This window comes from Mauremys reevesii, linkage group 7 (assembly GCF_016161935.1).
Source record: "Mauremys reevesii isolate NIE-2019 linkage group 7, ASM1616193v1, whole genome shotgun sequence".
Classification (NCBI taxonomy): domain Eukaryota; kingdom Metazoa; phylum Chordata; order Testudines; family Geoemydidae; genus Mauremys; species Mauremys reevesii.
Window position 1 is genome coordinate 95924300 of NC_052629.1, and position 14228 is coordinate 95938527.

Genomic DNA, 14228 nt, shown 5'->3' on the forward strand with positions numbered 1-14228 from the left:
TTCACCCCATTTGAATGCAGTGGGCCAAAGCAGGGAGCCTGAATGCACCAACCAAGCTGCAGCTGTGATTGTGTTACTGGGCTTTATTCTTGCAGTTGGCTTGGTTAGGGAAAAAGCATTTTAGTTTAACATATAGGGGGCAGAAGCAGCCGGGCCCCACCCTTCTCTTCCCATACTAGCGGTCCTTTTCCTGATGGGGACAGACAGAGACTTTGATTCCTGTTCCGATCCATAGTGGCAGGTTTCTTTGTTCTGATCCAGGACTGAAATTAACCCTGCAGCCATGCCCCTCACCCTTGTTCCGTAACATTCCATCTCGCTGCAGCAGTTGTTTGCAGTCAGATCATGGCACTGGAACAGCAAGGAGCCAACTAGGATCTCCTTAGATGCAGGTAGTGCTTCTCTGTGCCCAGGAGAGGCTGTTAGAGGAGAACAGCACAGATCATTTAAGGGGCTGGAGGAAAGTTAGATGAGAGATCCTGTAACTAGGCTCAGGAGTGGGTTAGGTTAACTCTTTTAAGTACCAAAAATGCAATAGACCCCCCCCACAGGGCTATTTAGGGTATACACTTGCTTAGCAGCACAATGTGGGGCATAATAGTCCTCAAGGGATGGGAGATTATGCATTTGGGATCATTTGCACCTGGACTGGCCAGAGCAAACCAATTAGCCTTCATGTAGCTTTAATTTGCAAGGCCCCACACACTGGTTAAGTTCTCACTGTTTAACACAGAAATCTGAGGCATGTGGTTGTGTGTCACTACTGATTACAGAGGGGGCTGGGTAGAGATCCAGGATTGGAACCCAGGAGTCCTCATCCTGGAGCTAGAGCTGGTTCATGCCTATTTTGCAGATACTTGAGTTCAGAGGCTGCACACAGTGCACTGATCAAAGCTTGCCAGCTTGCTAGAGACCTCTGAAACATGCTGCCTTTGGTAAGGAGTTGGGACACTCATATAGCTAGTGGATTTTATTTTCTACAGTGGAGCCAGGAGGAACCAATCAAGGTCAGGGCTCCATTGTGCCAGGTGCTGGAGACACACAGTGAAAAACAGTCTCTGCCCCAGAGAGTTTACAATTGAAATAGTCAAAGGATGAGAGGGGAAGGATCACCCCACAGCTCAGTGGCAGAGCTGGGAATAGAACCCAGGCATCCTGAGTCCCCTTCCAACATCCTAGTCACTGAAAGATCTACAGAAACAAATCCAGAACTCAGCCCATTTGGAAGAAAGTGCTGCAGGGTCTAAACTTATACCCAAAGATGTTCTTAAATCCCAGATCTCCATCTGCTTCCCCTGGAGGTGGAGTAGGATCTGAGATGGGGGCAATGGGCCTATGGCCTCACAGAAAGCTTGCCCACTCATATGCTAGGCCAGAGAGATCAGCATTTTACCGGTAATTCTACCTAAGAAACCTTAGTTACAGTCTCCCTCCAAGACTAGATCTAAAAAAAACAGGTTTATTCTAAACATCCCCCAGGGAGATGTGGACACTTCATGCCCCCTTTATCTAATGTGGAATTGCCTTGCCAGACCCCTCCTTCCCAAGGGGTGGAGCTAGCTGCCCAGCCAATGTCGTGTTGGGATAGCTGGGTGGGTCCTCAAAACCCTGTTGACCAAAGGATACCATCCTGATGCTGATTGGCTGGATGGTTAGAGAAATAGAAGGAGTTTGGGGTTGGTGTGACTGAGCCAGTTGAGAGTGGGATGAGAGGGTGCTAGTATGGTAAGGAACCTGTGTGTTGGTTGTTGGTCTTACTGTATTGATTGTTGGGGTTAGTTGGTTGGTTTATGCTTGTTTAAGGTGCTCTGGTTTTGTAGCTTTGGTTCACTAGATGATTTGTTCAAAGGGGGGGGGGAAGTGTTTATCTGGACTTCTAAGGAACTTGCTAACTGTATCCTTGTTCTGCTTTGAGGGCACCTAGCTACTATGAAAGAAAGTGGGGCTTGTAGGGGTGCAATGCAGTTTTCCTAATGTAAGGGAGAGGGAACAAATCACAGGGGTTGCCCTACCTTAAACTTCATCACCTGAGGCTAGTCTTCCCCCCTCCCCACCTTCTCCATTATGCAGGGTGTTGTGAGCCCTGCTTAATGCAAAGTGCTTGGTGACTCTCTAGCATGCAGAAAGGAGGCATTAGGGTAAAGATTGGCTTGTGTGGTGCTACCTGCAAAGCTAGTGGGGAAACATGTTTGCCCTGGGCTATTTGTGATAGTGCACTGTACTCATGCTGCATTGGTGGAAGCAAAATGCCTTGTGAGGGGACATCCCAGCATCCTTTCGGTTGGCCACTTTGTAGGAAATGGTTGCTATGTGTTGTGGGGTACCTACATATCTCTGGGTGGCTTCTTGTACCAGCTGGATTAGCTACAAATAGGCCTGAGGTAAAACCTTCCTGAACAGCTAATGGGTCCTCAAGGGCTCTGGGAGAGTAGTTTAGAGACCCTTGGGGCTGGCCTCCTGCAAACTGATTCCTCCTGCTCTCCTATCCCAGCCTGTGCATTCCCACCAGCCTCATGCAAAGCCTGATTTCTCTCTTCTTCTCCCCCCTTCCCCCCCCCCCCCAATCTCTTCACAAACCCTCTATCCTAGGCCCTCTGGCTAGCACACGTACCACTAGCTACTAGCCTCTCCCCTTCTCATAGAGGTAGGTAGCTGCCTTACCTCTATGGTTCCTAAAGTGTGGGTGTCTTGGCTTGTAGGATCCTAGGGGAGGAGGGTCAGACTCATTGTACCCCTGACCCAATCTGTCACTAAGTGCTCAGCAGCTGTGAAAATCAGGTGTCTGTGGGTATAAGGTAGCTAACACTGTCCCTGTGCACGCAGCTGGCTGTTAACTAATGGGGTGGTTCCAAGCCCCATGGCTGTATTCCTGTAGTTGCTGCTTCAGGGTTGTGGATTAAGCTAACATGGCTCTTCTCTTCCCAAAGCCAGTGGCAGTGATTGGGTATTGACCACCAGTCACAGGTCTTGGAAGCCGCAAAGAGAAATGGTAAGTTGCCCGGTGGGCTGTCTAAAGTTGAGCTGCCTGTAGTGGGAGAGGCTGCCGATGGGCTGGGTGATGTGCATGCTGTGACACAACACAGTTACACCAGCTGATGCTAGGGTTCTGTGTCGCAGCATCAGGCCGGGGTGTATTATCTCGAGTGGTGCATGTAAAACACAGGAAGGAATTCATCTGCTCACTGGGCATGATGAGGCCTCAGCTGGAGTCCTGCATCCAGTTCTTGGTGCCACACTTCAAGAAGTTCATGTGGAGCAGAGCTGCAAAAATAATGCTCAAGGCTTAGAACAACTGTCCTATGTGGAAAGGCTGAAAGAACTGGGCATGCTTAGCCTAGGGAAGAGCAGACTGAGGGGGACCCAGTCTTCAGAGGAGTACAAGGTTGTTGTAAAGAGGATGGGGATCAATTGCTCTCCACTGAGGGCAGGCCAAGAGGATGGGTTTGCAGCACTGGGTGTTTAGGCTAGTGTGTCAGATCCATCTCCCCATGGCCAGAAAAAGTGCTCCCATGGGGCCACTTAAGAGGGCAGAGCAGCACCTGGGGCTGCAGAGGGTAATGGAGAATTGGTGTTCAGATGCGAGAGGGACCCTGGGGTCAGTCAGGAGCAGGGACAGGGGAGTGCTGCCTGAGCCAGAAGGTGTTTCCTGGGGATGGTTGAGGGCAAGGAGGGCAGCAAGAGGGGTTTGTGGACTGACCTGCCAAGCCAGAGCAGGACTGAGGCTGGAGGAGGCACAGCAGAGGGAGTTGCCTGCTGGCTGTAAACTGGAGAGACCAAGCTGGTGGTCAAAGGCAGTGGAGCAGCAGAGGGGCTCACCTGCTGCTCACCAGGAAACTGGACTTGGGGAACTAGTGAGAAGGTGGGGGCAGGCGTGATCTCCCAATGGAGAGGCTGGGGAGTTCCCAGGGGGAAGAGCAGGATTGCACTCCAGCTGGAAGGCCTGGGGTGACCATCCTGGTAGATGGAGAGAAGACCCACAAGGAGCCCAGGTGTGGCAGAAGACATGGGAGTATGGTGCAGAAGGACTTCTGGCAGCAAGGCTGGTGTGGCTGCCTGCTCAGAAGAGCAGGATTTTATGGACTATGTCCACCAGTTATGGGAAATGGCCTGTTTGGGACTCTTCTTATAGACTGACTTGCACTATGGGTTCAACAGCAAATGGCCCCCAGAGAAGGGTATTGAAGCAAGAGCCTGAAGTGGATCCGTGAGAAGGGAAACAGAGGGAGGTACATTTGTTGGGCTGTGGCCTGCTACAAAAGGACACTCTAACTCTAAGGGCAGTTAAGCTTTGGGACAGGCAACCAAGGGAGGCTGTGGACTCCCCTGCATGGGAGGGTTTTAAGACCAGGTTGGATAAACATCTGTCAGGGGTGGCCAGGTTTATTGGCCCTGCCTCAGCATGGAGGGGCTGGATTTGCCCTTCCAACCCCTATACTGCTATGAAATCCTGTTTGATCTCGCCTGCCTCACTGTGACATTTGCATATCTGGAGGCTTCCTCCCAGCAGAGTTGGGGTGAGGTTTTTGTTTTGGGGGGGGTTTTTGGGCCAAAACCCTTTGGGTGGAAAAAGTAGATTTGGCAACACCAGAATGTTTAGCAAATTCATGCTGGTTTGCCAAATTGTGTTTTGGTTGGGGGAGGAACCCCCAAAATATTCCAAACCCCCCACTCCAACTTTTTCACTTCAGAATTTCCTTGAATCTTAAAAAAAAAAGTAGAAATAGCTGAAAATGAAACTATTTAGTTGACCCAAATATAATTTTTTTTAATTTTTGGCAAAAAATAACAAAAGTAGAATATATTTTGATTGGGTCAAATTAATTTTTGATTTGTTCACAACTGCCCAGGAACAAAACACATTATTTGCCCAGTTTCCGCTCCTGGAGAACTGTAATGGAGTGACAAGGGGTGTGTGTAAAACTCCCAGCAGCCGGTCCATGCAGTTTGCTGCCCAGGTGCATGATGTAGCTAGGGCTTGGGAGTCTCACCAGACAGCCCATGCAGCTGGGAGCAACAGGGAATTTCTTTCCTTAATGCACAGTTGGCCCAGTGTCACCTGGGATTTTCATGAGCCTCAGAGTATCACTGCTCTAGAACCAGAGGCATTGGGTTCTATCCCAGTGGCTGATGCACCATCCAGGGCTATCCCATTCCACCAGCCCCGAGTGTGAATGGTTAGGCTCTGAGATGGGTCCCCCTTCTGTCTTGCAGACCCAGAGAGATGCTACAGCCCGCTACAGCTTCCCACTTTCCAGGATCACGCCACTAAAAGCCATGGCTGGTACTGGCAGCTGGTGGGAAGCTCCCAGCACCACGGTCAGAGTTGGCGAGCCCAGGGACAGGCCGGCATGTCTCAGGAAGCACTTGAGGAGCCAGAAGGAGAAGCAGAGCATTGCTGAGCGGCTGAGCCTTGGCTTCACCTTGGTGCCCAGGAAGTCTCCCCTGGGCTATTACCTGGGCAGGCTTGTGCCTTCCAAGACCTGCTCCTTCCGCCGAAGCCTGCCTGTGGAGGCCAGCCTGGGTGTTGCCTGGCAGCCTGTGGTGCACTCTCCCAACACCATCGCCTCCCACAGGGCTCCTGCAGGGGCCTGGCTGGCTAGTGCTGCCCTGAAAACAGGCCGTGCCACGGACCACACCCAACTCAGGGGCAGCCAGATCCTCCTGCCCCCAACCAAGCCAGCTCTCGGTAGAGTGAGACCCATCTCCTCGCCCAAGGCAGTGCCATTTGAGCCGACCCGTCCTGCTGCCTGGGAGCCCAAACCCACCAGCAGGCACAAGCTTACTGTGCTCAAACCATCTGTCAATGCCAGGAGGTGAGTGGGGCACTGCCTGCTTCATCCTGCCCTGGCACCAAGTCCCCTCTGCCTTATGCCCAATGCAGGAGTGGTGTGGGTAATGTGTGGGGGAGCTCCTCTTGGTAGCAGTCATGATCCCCTCACCAGAGGGGCAGGTTTGGCAGCAAAGGGGGGGGGCTGCTATTTACCCCAGCAGCAATGGCATATCCTGAGTCTCAGCCCAATGCATTGTCCTCCCACTGAGTCCAGTTCCTCCATGTACCCCTCAAACTAACAGTTGGGTTCAGAGAGCTCCTGTAGACCCCCAGCTTGCATTAGGGCAACAAGTGCTTTGCAGGCAGTCTAGATATTCAACCTCTGTGGCAAAACCAGATGTTTCAGTCCTCTCCAAGGCCATCTTCTGGTGCCATTGGCTTGAAATTTGGGGTGCAGCTTTGCAGGGTGGAATAGGTCCTCCTTGGCCTAAATTCAGAGTATCTTGGTCACAGGGCTCCTGAGATGCAGCCTCCCCCAAAATGTCCTGTGCTCTTCTTTGCTGAGGTTTGCATCTCAGAGGGACCGGATTAAGGGGGTCTATATCTGGGGAGATGTCTTACTGTAACCCCACCCCTCTTCCTGGAAGGTGGGAAGTGTTGGGGTGGGCACTCACCCCTTGACCCGCTCTTCCCCCAGGGCCCGGCTGGCAGAATGGCAAGCTGCCAAGGGCAAGGTGCTGAAGAGACCCCCATGTGTAATGATCCCTGCTCGGCCCAAGAGATGCTTGTCTAAGGAGCCCCTTGTCCTGCCCTTCTGGACCGGCATAACAGATGAAGAGAGGATGAGATCAGAGTTGGACCAAGCCAGCCTGGCAGTTCCGGAGCAGCCCAGCCAAGCTGGCAGGGTATCCATTCCATGCCTGACTGGATACAGCTGGGGAGGAATTCACTGTGGGGTGGGGGAGGTCCTGCTAGTCCTGGAGCAGCAGGGGAGTGTCTGGCTGTGGGGTGTCCTGGAGTGTAGTGGAGGGGTAGGTTCTGGCCATGGGGTGGTGGTGGTTGGAATGGGGTGGGTGCAGCAGTGCTGGGAGCACAGTTAGTGGGAAGCTGTCTGGCGTGGGGGGTTAAGGGCAGGGGTCATGGATCTAGCTGTTGGCATTGGAGTGAATGGTCAGGATCTTAAGGGGGGAGGGGGGCTGGTGGCAGCACAGGGAAATATCTGGGTGGAAGGAGCAGGTTGTGCTGAGTTGGGGGAGGGAAAGGGACTGGTCTGGTATAGCAGAATTTGGGGAGGGGGGTGGGCTGTGCAGAGTCCTGGGGGGCAGGATCAGAGGGGTGTGTAGTGTGCTTTTGGCCGTGTGGGAGGGTAGAGGTAAGGAGGCAAGAACCTTTTGCCCCTCGAGAGGTGTGCCAGGCTGCCACTAACCCTGCTACCATCTGCCTTTACCCCTAGGGTGCCCGCAGGGAGGAGGCAGTAGCTCCATGGGACCCAGCAACTCAGGGGTCCCAGGTCTTCGTGGTGTACTGGGTCTATCTGCAACAGCCTGCAGGGGCTGCTGGGAACACCTGCCCTGCTGGCAATGGGCCTCAGGTGAGTCTCCTCTGCCTGCCACAGAACCATCTCTTCTCCATGCCCCCCACCTTAAAATCCACATTGCTGCTGCGATTGGCTTGAACTCTGGGGGGCTGCTACAGATGACACAGGATCTACCTCAGCCTAACTCTGAGCTGGCCTCTTGGTCAGGGGGTTCCTGAGACATGCCCCCCATGTCCTTTTCCTGTTCTGAAATCTCCTGGCAACCCAAGGGGGAAGAGTTCCTAACAGCCTAACTCAGCACCTTCTCAGGGCCAGCAGCTCAGGCTTTTGGGGATTAAACTCTGGGGTTAACAAAGAGCCTGGGGCAGTGTCCTGGGTTTGCTCCTCTGAGGACCAAACCCTATGCCCTATTGCTTTATTGCCTAAACCTCTGACCCTGCCCTCTTGTGCTCCTCAAAAGAGGTCAGTGTCCCCCTCCCCATGTTACAGCTGAGGAAATTGAGGCTCCAGAAGGCAAAGTGACTTGTCCAAGGTCCCCCAGCAGAGCTGGAATAGAATCCAGGTGTCCTGGGTCACAGTCCAATGCTCTAGCCACAAAGCCTGCCCTAGTGTGGATGTGGACCATAGAAGTGCTTCACAGTGGTATCATTTACTATCATCCAGGAGGGGGAACAAGCTATTCCAGGATAAGGCCTTTATACTACATTAACTGCATCTGCCCTAGGACTTGTCCCAGTATAGTGATATATGCTTTTTCTAAACCCCACACCCTGAGCTGACAGCTGTATAGGACAGCCTACATAGAATAGGCTGAAGCCAGGGGTGAGCCTCATAAGCTCTGTGGCGTGTTGGGCCTCACCTGTGTCCTTTCTCTCGCCAGCGTCTAGCAGATGAGCAGTGTGGATCGGCAAGGGCTGTGGACAATGGTAAGAGACTCCTGTATATGTATCTAGTAAGTGAGCCCAATGGCTGAGCTGGGCCGCAGGGATGGGGAGTCCTGAGTGGATCTGGGTTTTCCTGTTTTAGGGTCTGAACCCAATTGTGGGCCTAAGTGTTGCCTTACAGACATCACTGGGGTGGGCTGAGATGACTTAATGGCCCCTTCAGGTCTAGGGCTCCATGATGTGGCTCCTGGCAGAGCCTGGGGCCTAAGCAGAGTTGTGGTGGGTTGGTCCTTGGGTAGGTGACTGCAAGCCTTGCCTGACCCATGTGCCAGGATGGTGTCTGGGAGTTGGTGGTGGTGCTAATGTGCCACTAGGGGGTGCTGTGTTGCTTGGGGGAGGGGGGGCTCAGTATAGGTGTTTTCACCTGCAGGGCCACCCAGAGGCTTCAGAGGGCCTGGGACAAAGCAGTTTTGGGGGCCCCTTCCATAAAATGCAATACCGTAGAATACTATATTCTTGCAGGGCCCAGGGCCTGGGGAAAATTGCCTCCATCCCCAGCCCCTCCAGGCAGCCCTGTTCACCTCAGTCAGTGCTGACCCCCATGTGATGCAAGAGGTGCTGTGCATTCCCAGTCAGTGCCTGGCACTAGGAGGGTGCTGTGCTGCTGGAGGAGCACTCTTACAGCAGAGAGTGATGGTCGAATACTGCCCAGCACTCTTCCAGGGGCTGTGGGCTGGGCTGGAATAGGCCTGTATGCAGGAGTGTTGGAGAGCAATACCAGTGCAGGGATGCTGATGTGGAGGGAGGAGCTGGCATCTCTCCTGTCTGTATGGGGATGCAAGTGACTAGGCAGAGCTGTGCATGGCAAAAAGCCCTTGTTAGGGTTCCTAATACTTAGCTTAGTTCCCAGCCAGCCCACTGAGGCTCCCCACTGAAGATGTGGGATGGGGAGGATTCCTGACAGCTGTCCTAGGAGGGGCTCTGTGGGTGGATTCCTGGGATGCACAGCTAGCTGGGTCTTACAGTAGTAAGTTCCAGCTCACTGGTGGGTACCTGGCCTACATGGTCCACCTCTACACAGGGTAAGGAGGGGCTGGGGGCTTTCTAGCATGTGGTGAAGAGCAGGCTGGGGCGGCAGTGATGCCATGTCAATGAGTGGGGTGTAGGGTCACCAGACATCCCAATATTATCAGGACCATCCCAATATTAGGAGCTTTGTCTATATATGCAACTATCCCCTCAGGAAGATAGTGGTCTAATTTTTGACACTTGCTCTCTGGTCACCCTAGTGGGGTGGGGTGGCAGCTCACCTGGGAAGGGTGTACATCGGGGGAGCTGGGAGGGACAAGCAGAAGATATACCTAACCTGAGAGGTGGCTGTGTTGGGCTTGGTGCCTGAACTGATGCCCCAACAGTGAAATTATCCCTTTGTCTCTAGTGCTGCAGATCACTGTGTGGCAGATACGACCCAAGCTGTCACACTCTGACCCACGCCCATCTTCTCCGGCTGCAGAGTGAACCCATTGTGCTACTGGCCTATATCCCTTGCTCAATCTGTCCTGGTTGATCTGAGAAGAGTTTGGGAAGGAGAGAAGAGATCTCCATCCTGTCTGCATTTGGAAGCTCCCAGAGTTGTCTCTTTAGCCTTCCAGTCATGTACTGCCCCCTCAAAGCACCACATGGCATGGGGTATTTCCTGTCCTAGCTGTCGAGGACCCTTGTAGAGAATCCAAAGCACTGGAACCCTAAAGAGATGTTTTATGTCAGGGAGGGGGCTGAACTGGGACAAGCTGTAACCTCCCCAAAGGGCTGCAGATCTAAATGTCTATTATCTTTCATGGCTGGATCAGAACTCCAGCATTGCTCCCTTCTAGCTTTTTTAGATCGATTGTCTGTCACCAAGCTGTTCACAAAGGCATGTTTTATGTAACCTGTACTGAATTCTTCAATAAAGTATTTAATAAAGATTCTACATTGTGGTAGAAACTGTGTTAAGCTGGACTGGAGGAGCATGGTGTATTTAGCTTGTGAAAGATGGCAAAGGGGTAACTTGATCAGCCATAAGTGTCTCTTTGGGGAAGAGATGTCTCAGATGTAGAGGATTAAAACTTCCTCTTGGCCTGACTTTGAACAAAAATCAAAATGACCAGTGGAATTCCTCTTTAGGAAAGAGGTAAATGATCTAGTTGAAGAGCTTCCCTTCATCTTGTAGATAAGGCTTTACATTATCTATTGTAGGTCCAATCTAAATGTACATGATCAAAATACTTCATCTGAGCATCCTTTCAGCACAACTGGTGATGAATTCCTGTGAGATGCTTGTTTGGTCAAATCTGCATTTTCCAACCAAACAGTTGCTCTGTTGGAGAACTTTTGACCAGCTGTCTTGACAAAGAGCCCTTTGCTCTGGCAGACAAAGGTCTAACAAGAGTCAATGGCTGGAAGCAGGAGTGTGACAAATTCAGACTAAAACATAAGGTGCAGATTTTTAACAGGAGGGTAAATAACTGTTTGGAACAGCTCCCCAAGGTCTGTGGTGGATTCCCTATCACTGGAAATCTGAAATCTCTTGGGTCTTTTTCTGAAAAGTCCTCTCTAGTTTAAGCAGGAATTAATTAGGGAAATTGTATGGATGGTTACAAGGGAGGTAAGATGACATGGCAGTGGTCCCCTGTGGCCTTAAAGTCTGAGCTGATCCATTGAAAGGGGGCAGGGAACCAAACAACAAAACAATCTACTTTGAAGTAAAGGTCCACTCTAATCACCCATGTCTAGACCTGCTTTGCAGCCTAGAGTTCTGGTCCAATGTTGTAAACTCAAAATACAATTTCTCTACACACTATCAGGGAGAACTAATGGTGGGTTTGCTTAAGGTAGCTATAGTTGGTTCTAGCCCTGCCCTCCTCCCCCTTTTTTTTTCTTTTAAAAGGCTCAAATCATTAACTTTTGAAAAGGGAAAAATCCAAGAACGGTGGTTTGTAGTAGGTGTCTGAGTCCCTAAGTTGCACTACCTGTGTGTTCAGCCCCTTCGCTACAGCTATGCTGCCTAGAATTTATTTTTAAATGGCAATAGTTATTTGTGCAGCTGGGACTCTATTGCAGTGTCCCAAATGCTCATGATATTTCTTAATGTTGTAACTAGCTATTACAGTGTGGTGAATTTTTTTTGTGGCTGTTAATTCAAAAATTGTGATGTGATGTTTTTTTGTTTTTCTTCCCAGCCCCAGATCTGCTCTAGCTCAACTAGGAACTAATTCAAGCAGGCCCCATATGTTGTTATGCACTCTGACTAGGTGGTCCCTTCTGCCTTTTTTAACTTACGAATTGTATGTCTCCTCTGTAAACGTCAACTTGCTTTACAAAAGAAGTTGGTGTTGCACTCCCTAGTCTACAGATGGGGGAAATTAAAGCCCCATGAGGGGATATGACTTGCCCAACATGACCCAGCAGGCTAGAGGCAGTTTGATAGACTGCAGTTCTCCTGAGTCCCAGTCCAGTCTTCTACCCACTAGGCTCCCAAGCTGCCTTTTGGAAATCTAGCTCTTAAGTTCCTGCATCCCACTGGGTTTTGAAAAAAAAAATCTGAAAAGCAGTTGGGTGACTTGAAAACTTTATCCCGCAAGGCCTGACTCTCTCACTAGGGTGGTGTCAATTCCAAGGAAAGCTGTAGGGAAAAGTATGCTCATATTAAAGAGATTTTATTACCAATGTCATCCTAAAATACTCCTCCTGTCTCTACTGATGCTGTGTGGTACCTTAGGCCTTTCCACAAGTCTAATGTCAGGGTAGATCTGCCCTGAGGTATTGGAATTACACCCAGGTTGGCACTCTTAGGCCACTGGGCAGCATTAGTGGTACCTTCCTGGGTGCTGTATGTGTGCACACATGGCTGCTTTTGTCAGGGCTGGCCTCCTAGTAGAAATGTGCATCAGGAAAAGATATGCAGCAAGTAGGGTGACAAGACTCTACCCCTGCTGTGCACTTCCCCCCAACAAGTGGCCCCATTTTTTTCACACCCTCTAGCAGTAGTACAGGTTGGTATTCTAGTGGGCTCTTGTGCCACAGGCTTCTGGGCATTGTGGGATACCAGCAGCACTCCTCCTCAGGGAATTGTGGGAGGTGGGGATCCAGTTCTCACAATTCTTTCTGGCTTGAGATGAACAGCAATGTGGAATTTGAGGCTAGAAGGGGTTATTGTGGTGATCGGGTCTGACCTCTGGAATCGCACAGGCTGGAGGACTGCCCTGAATGAATTCCTGGTTGAGTGAGAGCAAATCTGCTGGAAAAACATGCAGTCTTGATTTCCTTTGCTCACTTTTTAATTTCCCTCATTTTGGTTTCTTTGACTGTTGCTGCCTTCTTGTGTTTAAGAGATTGTGACAACAATTTCCCTGTATCTATTATTTGTATGACCACAGTTCCCAGGAGCATGAGTTGGCACCTGGTCTGCCAGCATCACATTAATGTAGTGAGGTGTTTGTGACATCACATGGTGCTGAAGCAATGTCACACAGTGATGGGCTGATGGGAGAAAGATACAATGTGACAGTGACAGTGGGAGCTGAAGTGGGGTAAGACTATGACCTCATAACATGTAGTGTCCTCACAATGGGATGTGACAGTCAGGTCAAGGGAGCCCCTTGAGATATTGCATAATGATGTGATAGTGGATTGATGCTAGACTGCTATGATGTCACATGATGATGTCCTAGCGCTGTGACACACTAATGGAAGTGGATGCAAGGCCGCCAGGATGTCACATGATGTCATAGCAACACAGCCCGTTGCAGGTGGGTTTGTATGAGGCCACTGTGATGTTAAATGATGTCATAATGATACAGTAATGGCATTTTGATGCAAGGGTGCTTTGATGGCATGAGGATGCATTGTCATAAGGTCCCGATAGCATCACAAGGGCACAAGAATAGGGGTGTCACGAAGCTGTTGTGATGTCATGTGAGGGTGTCATAGTTACAGGAGATGGTGGGTTGATGCGAGGCCCCTGATGTTACATGAGGGCATCACAATGGTGCATCAATGATAGGTTTAATGGGGCCACTGTGGTATCATGATTATGTCACAATGGTACAGAAGAGTGGCTTGAGCAGGATGCTGTGATGTCACACAATGACATCACCATGCATGCTAATGATGCATGGGGTGTCATCCTGTTACCATGGCGCCCAAACCCCTCCTTCGAGCTCCATCAGTGTGGTGGGCCTACCCTGGGGTTGTGTTAAGGGGGAGGGGTCTAGTTGCCACAGGGGGCGTTGCTAGGGGCGGTTGCTAGGGCCGGGCCAAAGTACTTCCGGCGTTGGGGCCCGATGTGCCCCGGAAGCGCTTGCTGGGTGCGGGCTGCAGCTCAAAGATGGCGGCGGAGGAGCCTCTGCAGAAGCCGGAGCCGCTGGGGGGGGACACGGATGGTAATGGGGGGGAGGGGCGGCCGGGGAGCCCCCCATAAGGCACTGCAGGGGGAGGGGCGAGACCCCTGGAGAGAGACGGACCCGGCAATACCCGCAGCCCGAGACAAGGCCCTGCCACCCCCCGTGGGGAGGGACAAGGACCCCCGGAGCCCCCGGCGGAATGCGGCCCTGCCCCCGTAACAGAGGGCGGGGCAGGGTGGCGCGGGGACCCCGTTAGAGAGACAGGAACCTCGGCTCTACCTCCCCCTCAGGCCTGGCTTCCCCTGCCCAGGGAAAGGTTCCTCCCCATGGCCCAGGCCCCCCGACCGCAGAGACAGGGTTTGCCCTGAATCCAGGGCAGGCTTCTCTCCCCCAGAGCCCAGCCCCCTACAGGGAAATCCTTCCCTTCCCCCCAGATCCTGGCTCTGCTTCCCTCCCCCGCAAGCATCCCCCATAGGAAACTCTGTCCTTCCCCCTAGAGTACCCCTTCCCAGAACTGGCTCCCCCAGACTTCTGAGAAAAGGTCCTTTCCCCAGAGTCGCTCAGCTGCCCACTTCACCTCCTCTTCCACAGGAACCACTTTCCCCCCTAACCTTCTCCCAAGGTACAGGACCCTCCTTCCCCCACAGAGAGCT

The 14228-nt window shown here is 51.7% G+C and overlaps 2 protein-coding genes and 1 long non-coding RNA gene across 5 annotated transcripts in view; 2 read left to right on the plus strand and 1 right to left on the minus strand.

The window, feature by feature from the left end:
• The window catches only part of LOC120368573, a 22468-nt gene continuing 8240 nt past the window's right edge, over positions 1–14228 (minus strand). The window contains exon 3 of the long non-coding RNA XR_005582651.1: positions 1–419. This is a non-coding gene — a long non-coding RNA (uncharacterized LOC120368573). The remainder of the gene's footprint in view (positions 420–14228) is intronic.
• On the plus strand, positions 1628–10346 carry LOC120368571 (cytoskeleton-associated protein 2-like). Its single transcript, XM_039480758.1, has 7 exons — positions 1628–1725; positions 2928–2989; positions 5212–5813; positions 6468–6675; positions 7224–7361; positions 8188–8233; positions 9630–10346. Exons 2-7 carry the CDS (start codon positions 2987–2989, stop codon positions 9707–9709), a joined length of 1077 nt encoding a protein of 358 aa, XP_039336692.1. The 5' UTR covers positions 1628–1725; positions 2928–2986; the 3' UTR covers positions 9710–10346.
• OTUB1 (OTU deubiquitinase, ubiquitin aldehyde binding 1) overlaps positions 12827–14228 on the plus strand; it is a 24900-nt gene continuing 23498 nt past the window's right edge. The window contains exon 1 of one of the 3 annotated variants that reach the window (XM_039480760.1): positions 12827–12981. In XM_039480760.1, coding sequence (XP_039336694.1) covers positions 12945–12981 — 37 coding nt within the window. In that variant the 5' untranslated portion in view covers positions 12827–12944. Of the gene's footprint in view, positions 12982–13125; positions 13175–13459; positions 13615–14228 lie in introns of those variants that run through there. The other 2 variants (XM_039480761.1, XM_039480759.1) reach the window with 2 other exon arrangements.

What these genes read in the sequence shown, in the direction of transcription:
- LOC120368571 (XM_039480758.1), top strand. An exon ending in AGCCCAGCCAAGCTGGCAGG is followed by an intron (nt 6,676 to 7,223) that starts GTATCCATTCCA and finishes CTTTACCCCTAG; the next exon opens with GGTGCCCGCAGGGAGGAGGC. An exon ending in GGCAAGGGCTGTGGACAATG is followed by an intron (nt 8,234 to 9,629) that starts GTAAGAGACTCC and finishes CTTTGTCTCTAG; the next exon opens with TGCTGCAGATCACTGTGTGG.